This window comes from Gossypium hirsutum, chromosome A12 (genome assembly GCF_007990345.1).
Source record: "Gossypium hirsutum isolate 1008001.06 chromosome A12, Gossypium_hirsutum_v2.1, whole genome shotgun sequence".
Classification (NCBI taxonomy): Eukaryota; Viridiplantae; Streptophyta; class Magnoliopsida; order Malvales; family Malvaceae; genus Gossypium; species Gossypium hirsutum.
This window is the reverse complement of record NC_053435.1, coordinates 77,422,180-77,432,187: the sequence shown is the minus strand read 5'-3', so window position 1 is coordinate 77,432,187 and position 10,008 is coordinate 77,422,180. Positions and strand designations below refer to the sequence as shown.

The 10,008-nt window shown below is 34.2% G+C and overlaps 2 protein-coding genes across 2 annotated transcripts; one reads left to right on the top strand and one right to left on the bottom strand.

Moving 5' to 3' along the window:
* Positions 1–1,502: 1,502 nt before the first annotated feature.
* LOC107923947 (palmitoyl-protein thioesterase 1) lies at positions 1,503–4,810 on the top strand. The gene is made up of 12 exons (XM_016854162.2): positions 1,503–1,835; positions 2,517–2,601; positions 2,872–2,923; positions 3,014–3,034; positions 3,121–3,174; positions 3,282–3,332; positions 3,632–3,694; positions 3,771–3,836; positions 3,940–3,978; positions 4,067–4,189; positions 4,266–4,358; positions 4,446–4,810. Exons 1-12 carry the CDS (start codon positions 1,736–1,738, stop codon positions 4,716–4,718), a joined length of 1,020 nt encoding a protein of 339 aa, XP_016709651.2. The 5' UTR covers positions 1,503–1,735; the 3' UTR covers positions 4,719–4,810.
* Positions 4,811–4,942: 132 nt separating this feature from the next.
* Positions 4,943–8,455, bottom strand: LOC107919645 (protein ARABIDILLO 1). The gene is made up of 10 exons (XM_016849065.2): positions 6,989–8,455; positions 6,780–6,911; positions 6,590–6,708; positions 6,424–6,511; positions 6,236–6,330; positions 6,083–6,146; positions 5,829–6,004; positions 5,525–5,746; positions 5,346–5,430; positions 4,943–5,256 (listed from the first exon to the last, which is right to left on the bottom strand). The coding sequence occupies exons 1-10, from the start codon at positions 8,441–8,443 to the stop codon at positions 5,074–5,076; spliced, it is 2,619 nt and encodes an 872-aa protein (XP_016704554.2). The 5' UTR covers positions 8,444–8,455; the 3' UTR covers positions 4,943–5,073.
* Between the last annotated feature and the right edge of the window lie 1,553 nt (positions 8,456–10,008).

The following is a 10,008-nucleotide window of genomic DNA, read 5'->3' as shown; positions in this document are numbered from 1 at the left end:
AATTGGTAATTATATTTTTCCGTTTTGAGCAATTTAAATTTTTTCTTCTATATTCTTTTAACTTTCCTTTTTTTTTTCTCTTTATTTTCTATTCTCCTGTTTCTCCCCTTGTTTTCCTCCCTTCTCCATTTCTTTTAAGATAGCTTTTCTATATTTTTCATTTGTTAAAACTAGTCATTCTACTTTCATTTTTTTGAACAATTTAATTTTTTTCTTTTTATTTCTTTATTTTCATTTTTTTCCCCATTTATTTTTCTCTCTTCTCATATTCTTTACTGTAGAAACATAGTCTTTGCCCACCAAATAAACCAAGTCCTTGTTTCTTTCACATTATTCCTAAATTAAATTTAACTCAAAACCAAATATCAATTATTCTTAATCAAATCTCGATTTGAATATAACTTAATTTTGAAACTAAAATTGGATCTAACTAATCAATATAAAAAACTATATCCTTAATCAAATCTAAGCATAAATTGAATTCTTTATATTCAAAATAATTTTTTTTCCGTTTTCAAATTTTTATAGAATCATGTAGATTATTCTTTTCCTTTTCTTTTACTCACAGACAAATAAAATTAAGCAAATGATAAAATTTATTTAAATCTTCTTGAATATTCCCAAGCAAGTTTGATTAGAAGCAAAGCATGGATGAATAGAAAGAGTGAAAGGGAGTATGAAACCAAACTAGTTTAGGTAAATTGAGGGTAAGTTTTGTATGGTGATAGTTTTAGTTATTAAGAGTGTAGAGCTTGTTTGAAGAATCCGTGAAATAACGTAATTTTGAAAGGGTAGGAATGTTGTAGGTAAAGACAAATAAGGTAGCCGTGGGGGTCGGTTAGGAGGTTGAGGAAACGGACTCGAGAAACTTTGTTGAGGGTGGACTGTCATTAGTCACGATTGGCAAGGTCTTCAAGTGAAGCAAGCTTGTAGACTAGGTCATTGAGAGATCCAAATTGGTTCATTAAAACAGTGATGGATGATAAGGGTTTGTAATTATGGGGTGAGAATATGCGGAACAATTTTTATTTTGGTTTAAGCTTTTGCTTTTCTTTTTTCATAAATATAAAAAAGTTTTAACAAATGGAAAATATAAAAAAAACTACGTTAAGACAAGGAGAAAGGAGAAAAACAAAGAGAGAAGCAAAAGAAAATGGAAAATAATTTTTTTAAAAGAAAATAAAAGAAAAAAATTAAATTACTCAAAATGAAAAAAATATAAGGGCCAGTTGTATAATTTAACCTAAAATTTTTATTTGAAATAATGATTTAATGTGCCACGTCAGCTTACCATTATACAGACAACGGCAATTAATGGCTCAGTAACTAAAGTGTTACAATATTATAATGTAAATGACTAAGACGTAATATTTCAAATATAAATGATTAAAATATAATCTAAATTAAATAAAAGTGATTATTTTAGGTATTTACCCAATCTCTTGTGGAACTTATTGTTTTAGCTGTATTTGAGACAAGGCAGCAAGTAGTTGGCTCATCTGTCTTGGGTCTGTCAATATTAGGTTTTTTTATTTTATTTTATTTTTTAAAAAATTCTTTTATAGCTTTTTATAGCTATTTTTGTTTCAAAATTTCATCCTTTTATAATTTTGTTCTTATCCTTCCAATTTGAACCTCAAAACCTCAAACACCCAGAAGCAGATCTTTGTTGGGTTATTTGCAAAAACCCGATGCTACTCTAGAGTAAGCAACTTTATTTCTAATTTCACCAGCAATGGCCTCTCGGTTGCAGCCAACTACTTTATTATTCATCTTCTTCATTACATTGATTCTTATCCCAACTAGACACGCTATTCCCTTCATCGTATTGCACGGTAATGTTCTTGTCTTTGTAATTTTAATTGCCTATTGGGTTTGAATTAATCAAAGTTTCTCACTTTGACTTGTTATGTTGGGTCAATTTTTAAGTTCCATGGAATTGGGAACTATGTTTTTGGAGAAACCAGTGAACTGCAATGACTGTTTGCTTGGCGGGATCATTGAAACCTGTCATATGCTATGAAGCTCCATTAGTAATTGTAGAACATGGTGATAAACAAAATAGAGTCGGTAAAAAAATTGCTCATGTACGTTTAGATTAAAAAGCAAAGTGATTTTTCTCTTAAAAGTTATAGATGAAATTTTTAATAGAAATGACTGATTTGGTATTGAATCTAAGATATATGAATTAATTTGCACATTTTTTGTGTAAAGGGGTAAAATGTGATCTCACTCTTAATACATTGGTCTTAATACATTGGTCTCTATGATGCTTTTACCAAATAGAGTCTCATGGTGTATTTGTGATCTAAAATTTATCTTAAATATGCAATGTAGTATTAAAATTTTCCGGCTATGTAGTAGTCTGCTTCTGATTCTACTTCTAGTACATGCTTCTTGAACAAATTTCATGGATTTTAATCTGTAAAAATGTTCCTTTAAGAAATATAATGAACTCGATTTTATTGGATTTTTTTCTTACTATGTTATTCACTACTAATACGTTTTTATGGCAGGCATTGGTGATAAATGCAGTAACCGAGGAATCTCTGAGTTCACCGAGGTTTTAAGCGACTGGTCTAAATCTCAAGGCTACTGTGTGTATGATTTTCTTCCCATTTTTCTTTTATTTTGGTACTAAAAGCTTGCATCTAGTTGCATCGAGAACAAGAAATGAAATTTGCTTGAGCATATTCTTGGACTCCTCACTGATTTTAGCAAACTTATGCAGCTATTTTAGTTATCGATGCTTGAACTTTTCAGTATGCGTGTAGCACCTTCTTCATATGTGTTTGTTTTTGTGTGTGTTTGTAAATTTGTTCTTATGGTCGTGTTATCCCCCGGATCTGATATGCTTTTCCTTTGTCATAGTGAAATTGGAGATGGATCCTGGGATTCATGGACAATGCCCCTTTCAGAACAGGTGACATATTAAACTGAGTTCGAAATTTCTCATCACTTGCAGTCCTATAGTAGTAGTATAACTCTGACCTATCTTACGTTTTTCTTGCAGACATCGATTGTTTGTGAGAAGGTCATAAAACCATTTGGTAACATGTATCACTATGCTGTACTATAGTTTTAATTTGTTTCTGAATGGAACTTCTTTCGAACTTGCAGGTGAAAAAAATGAGCGAACTTAGCAACGGTTACAACATAGTTGGACTCTCTCAGGTGACTAATATGAGTTGAAGCTTTGCTTATTTCTATAATTTTAAACTTGTTCTATGCATGCACGTGCTCACAAACGTTTACTAACATACTCGCAAACTTTTACTCAGGGTAACTTGATTGGTCGAGGGGTTATTGAATTTTGTGATGGAGGGCCCCCTGTAAGAGCTTATTCACAAAAACATTTATACTGCATTTCATTTAGGTAAAAGTACCATGGAGACCTTTGTACTAAGAGTTGGATTGCATTTAACTCTTTGTATAGGGGCCTCCACAGTCCTTTTACCTTTCATTTAACATTTTGTTTAGCCAATTAATTCTGCTTGAATTGGCAGTTGGAAATCAAATCCTTTCAACTCTGCTTTTTTTGCATGCTTTTACTTCTCCCGTGTTTTTCTTTTGTTACACTGTTTCCATATATTTTGTCTTAAAACCGAAATTGAACTTAATTTTATGTCAGGTCAAGAATTTCATATCATTGGGAGGACCCCATGCTGGTACTGCATCGATTCCATTTTGCGGAGTAAGTGCCCATATTCTGGTTTTAATTGTTTTAGACTATTATTAAAGTCCAGTCTGATGTGCCCCTCTTTTGGCAGTCTGCTGTGATATGCATACTGCTTGATAGCTTAATCAAGTTCGGAATCTATAGTGACTATCTCCAGGTATAAGGTTCCTTTATACCCTTCAGCATATTTTTCGTATCTTGTTTCTATATCTAAACAAAAATTTAATACCATCTAGAATACATGCCATCGATAATTACAGGAACACTTGGCTCCCAGTGGTTATCTTAAAATTCCAACAGTGAGTAACATTTGACCCTTTAAATTTAGACAAGTACAGCTACGCTTCTCTGACTCTCCAGAGTTGATGTTCTTTTTCCATTCACCAGGACATGTCAGACTATCTTAAAGGATGTAGATTCCTCCCAAAACTCAACAATGAAATCAATGGTATGAGAAATTCTACTTACAAGGAACGGCTTGCAAGTTTACAGAATCTGGTGCTTATAATGGTAAGTTGAAATATCCACTTGGCTCTACGACTTTTGAACAATGTCATCACGTTAATCTCTTCCATGTTTGGACCAGTTTGAGGACGATACAGTTTTGATACCAAAAGAAACAGCCTGGTTCAGTTATTTTCCAGACGGTGCTTTCGAACCTGTATTGCCTGTACAAGCGGTAAACATATACATAACTGTTCTATAAGCAAAGTAAAACTAAAACCTTTCGTTTTGGTATTGTCCGGATTTGTTTGCTTTTCTGCAGGCCAAGCTCTATAAGGAAGATTGGATCGGTTTGAAAACTTTGGATGAAGCTGGAAAAGTTAAATTCGTAAATGTCTCGGGTAATCACCTACAAATCTCAACAAGCGACATGAAGAAGTACATGGTACCATATTTGGAGTACCAAACACCTGCACCAACAGGGCAGACACCGACAGAAGCTTCATCGTATCAATGGTTTTCAAAAGTTGGGCACTTTTTTAAAGATTTAATTGGCCTGAGCGAAGATCAACCTTTGCTGCATACTGTGTACTAAAACCGTAACTTTCTTGGGGTACAATCCACGTTATTATTGGTTTTAAGCCACTATTATTACCATATATGTGAAAGATTGTGACGTTCTTATCATTTTATGATTATGATAATACTTTCGTACAAATCCATACTTTGATGCTTCAACACTCCATTGAAACAGACCTTAACATCTTCACTTATTTATTTGCGGAACTAATTGGTCCGAACAAGCATCTCAATGTTTATATTTGAAACCTAAAACCAGAATTTAAACAACCAAATGCGAGACAATGAACATGTTCTCGAAAATACTAACATTAGTGACTTGAAAAGATCTGTATAGTCGATGAAAGCCTCGGCTAATCTTAATTGGGTTCCTAAACCAAATAGAGGGTTTCTTGCTGATGGTACTCGAGGTTCCTAAGTACAATTTTAGCAAAGATTTTAACCTCAACGGGTTCGTTGGCTGATGCAGCTGCGGCACGCAAAACCTTTACCGCTCCAGCATCTAGCATCAAGCTAGCATGGTAAACAGCATTTCGACCCTGAGGATCAGTGAACTGCAATTACCGAATACAATTATCAGTGTAAGCTCAGATAAAAGAATTTTGCAAACAGGATACTTCATCGATCCGTAGGCATAAATTACCTGGAGTAGAGCAAATGCGGCAAATGCCTTGAGTATTGAAGAGGAACTTCGAAGCATGGTGATAAATCTTCCGATTTCAGCCTCACTAATCAACACAAAAGTTATGTTATTGCAGAGAGATCAACTAAGAGTCACACGCAGACACGACACGAAAGAATCAGGGTGAAAGGTAGAGAAACCTGCATCTCAGAAACCCGGTTTCTAGAATATAAGCTCTTTCGATTGCTTGATCTAATGCTGCCCGAGATGATGAAACAACAGCAGCTGCAAATGCTTGTGGATCGGAGAATGTAAGAATAAAAGCTTCAATATGCTTCAAAGCTGTTGTTCTCGCCTCATCTAAGCTCACACTCTTTGAAGTGTTTTCCGATGATGTCCCCGTCGGTGCAAACTCGTTGGTTCTGCTAAAATTATCATAGGAAACAAATTATCATCAAGCTAGTTCGGGCTGTTATTCCTACAGAACACACACAGGATATTTACCTCCCATAGCAGATGTATGCTAGGGCCAAAGCAGCCATGAAACGAGCCTTCCTCGATTCAGACGAAGAACAAAGACGAGCAAGTACAGGGATCCCACCTTCTTCGACTATCCAAAAAACGTTACTATGATCGAAAGCAAGGTTCCAAAGGGCCCCTGCAGCAACTTCATGAACATCCTGAAAACAAAAAGCATAATTGAAGATGCCACTTTTGGTCTAAAATAGGTTATGCAATTAGCTGCAAGGAATGCATACATGAGAATCCGAGTGTGCAAACACGATCAAGGGTGGAATACCTCCTTCTCGTCCGATAGCAATGCTACAAAAGACCCAAATACGAGAAGCCTGTTAGTGTTCCATGGCATCAATATATTTACATGCACGTAACAAAAAAACTAATCTTATTACGAGTTAGCTTTCGACATCGACAATCCCCAAAGAGCTCCAGCCACCATCCCTTGAAGACATTGACTAGCATTTAAAGAAGATTGGGCAAGAGTAACCTACATAAAAGCAAAACAAGAAAAAAAGACAGTATCTTTACGATTTGCTTGCTTCTAAAAACCTTAGGGGCTAAAGAAGATAAAATATCATACCAATGCCTCGACACCACCGGCTGCTGCAATGGCTTCTCGGTTTACGTTGGTCAATGACAAATGCCACAATGCACCAGCAGCTACTTGCCTGTTTCAATCAGCAAATATCACAATGCACCAGTAGCTACTTTACAGGCAGAGCATCAAAAAAGTGATTTTGTTTTACCTAACACCTTCATGGGGAGAACATGTAAGTTGAATTAGCGCTTCGAGAGCACCAGCTTCTCGAGCATTAGGACCATTTCTAACACTGTGAGCAGCCAAATTCACTAAGCCGCGAGTAGCCTAACATATTTAGACACGAAATCAGTCATTAATTGTACAAGGTTCCCTCTTAATTGTGAAAGTGATGGTACCTGTTCTTGTACACCGCGGAACTTGCAGTTATTGATGAGCGTTGCCAGCAACTGTACGCCACCTGCAATGGTGATTTCCGTGCTATATTTCTTATTAGCTGCTAAATTTGCTAAGGCACCAGCGGAACATTCCTGTAACATACACAAACCAAACAATGATCCAACATAGTACACGAAAACATAATACATCGTGTATAAAGACAACATACGAGGACTCCATCTGAGTCTGAGGACCAGTCAGATATAATGTCAACTAAAGTTTTGATTCCACCAGCTTCAGTAATTGCAGCCTTGTGCTCTTCCCCAACAGAAAGGTTCCATAGCCCGCCGGTTGCCGCCTCAGAGATCTGCCTGTTCTTAGACCGAGCCAACTCTATAAAGATACCGATCCCTCCTTCATCAGAAACAGTTTTTGCAGCATTCGGATCGGCAGATAAATTTGATATAGCCTTTGTAGCAGCAGATTGAATCCCTTCCTCCCATGATTTTGCTAGATCAAGAAGAAGAGGAATCCCACCATTTTTCACAACGGCTTCGGCTTTTCCAGGATCTATAATGGCATTTCCCTCATTGGCGAAAATACAAGTAGCAAGTCCAGAGGCTGCCATTTCTGGAATATCCTCTTGTGAGCACTGTAATAAGCTGAGGAACAATGCTACACCTTGCTTGAGCCAGAAGTAATCAAGATTTTGCGGACTACTCTTAGCGATATGTAAAAGCGTGTGAGATAGTATCCATTTAAGCCATGTCATGATCTCATTGGAACACCCCCAATCCGAAAACACATTCCTTATATCTGAAAATAGGCCAAGCAACAATTTGCCTTCGGTTTTAACGGTGTTAACGGTAATGTCTTGTTCGAGAACAGGACAATTCAAAGCACATAAAACCTTTAAACTCCGGGATGACGATAACAACATTGAAACAGCGGTGGAACTGATATCAGTTCTCGAAACATCCAATCCGATCAATTCAGGCAGCTTGCACCAAACATGTGAAGCAACATCCCATTTCATATTAGACGTCCCTGCAACAGATAGGAACCGAACAGATAAAACATGTCCTAATGCTACCCCATCAACATTTAAGCAATCAATGAACCCAATGTCAACCAAATTGGGACAATAATTAGCCAATGCATTGATTGAATCGGCGAGAACATCCTTTATACCAGACAACCGAAGTTGTTTCAGTTTCGGACAGTAAAATGCTATTGCTTTTATAGAACCACTGGTGACCTTGTCGTCCGGTCCGACCTGAATACATCGTAAATCCTTATGTCGAGAAACGAGCATGGTTAGAGTATCATCGGTTATGGAATCGCCGCTTATGTCACGCAAATTCATAGCATTAAGATGATTTATTGCATCAGCAGATTCTGCCCCACGGAACCGAACCTGTTGAAGGTTAACACATCTAGGAGAAAGGCAAACAGCCATTGTAATGTTAAATTTATAACCACGAAGATCTAATGAAGTCCATAAACACTTAGAAGCACCCACAATTCTCCATGCCTTACATGTTGCAGACAAGTTTGCCCTGTCATGGTAATTCAATAACGAAAACAACTGAATCATAGCATCATCAGGCAAGCTTGTCCAGTCGACAAATCCATTGTCTTTCATTGCCACCTTGCGCCACACACTATGATTCTTGAAAACCATAAACAAGCATAGAGAGATAGATAGATAGAGAGAGAGAGAGAGAGAGAGTGATAATGGGGAAAATTGTAATGAAAATACGAGTTAAGATGTAAGGATTGACACTGACGAAGCAAAAACCAGCAATATAATTTAATGATTTGGCTTTGTATTATATATGGAATTTCATTAAGGAGGAAGAAGATTATTAGTATCTTTTCTAATTAATGTTTTCTTATATAAGTTAAATGTAAAAAATAAAAAGGTTAAAATATTATGTTTGTTCCTGTAGTTGTATAGAATTTGAGATGTGGTCTCTATATTTTAAAAGTTCAAAATTCAATCCTTCCACCCATTTCAATGTAAAAACTTTGACAAAATTTTAATGACTACACCAATATTTTTAAATAAAAAAAATAGAATGATTTAATTTTTAATTTTTCAAGTATAGAGATTAAATATCAAATTTTATCAAAATATAGAGATAAACAACATATCTTAATCAAATAAAAAGCTAGAATAAAATAATCAAATGTATATAATTTTTTAATATATGTGAAAAATGAAAAAAGTTAATTTGGGTTAATATACTATTTAGTACTTAAATTTAATTTCAATGTTCTTGATACTTGAGTGTTTTTTTTCATGTTAATTTGGTACTTGGGTTTTTTAAATATGATATTTATGTTTTTTTAGTCCTAATTAAGTATTCGAGTTTGATTTCAATATTTAATTTGACATTTAAATTTTTACTTTTACCTAATTAAATACTTTTTTTTTACTAAAGCGCATATGTCAAATATTTATTAGGTTACATGATATTGTTTGACCAAGGAACCAAATTGAATATTGAAGTCAAACTCAAGTACCAAAATGAAATTAAAAATAAAAAAAACCAAATTTAAATATAAAAATGGTATATTAATCCAAATGGTACATATATGTAAGTAAATCTTTGATTTCCCAAAATAAACAAGATTTTGAAAAGGAGTAAAAGAAGAAATTAATAAAGTTTATTGTCTTTGGAATTTTTTTGAAGAAGTTTATTAAATTTAATTGAATTGTTTTTTAAGTTGTAATACAAGCAATATATATTTAAACATAATCGGATTAATAATTGTAATATATCATAAAACATAATCATATTAATAATTGTAAGAAATTAAAATAGCTTAAAAGAAAATTTACATATAATAGAATTTAAGTCAAAATAGATATAAAGAATATTTATACATAATTTACAAATGCTTGAAATATTAAATATTTAAAATCCCAACTTTAATAACTCTGTCAAAGCATCATTAGCAACCTAATCGAATTGTTACATACCACTAAGAATGATAATAAAAATACGATAATTATTCTATATGCCATGAGCGAAATAAAAAAAATAAAAAAAAAACCCCCCGCGAATAGATTTAGAATGCTATCATGTAAGTAGTTTGGGAGCAACTAGGGACCTCGATTTTTTGGTTGAATAGTATAATTAAATTTTTAGTAACTCTCTAATATAAATAGTTTAATTTGAATTTTTTAACTTTTTTAAAATAAAAAATTTATCATTTTGGTGTTCTCAAAAAGTTAAAAAT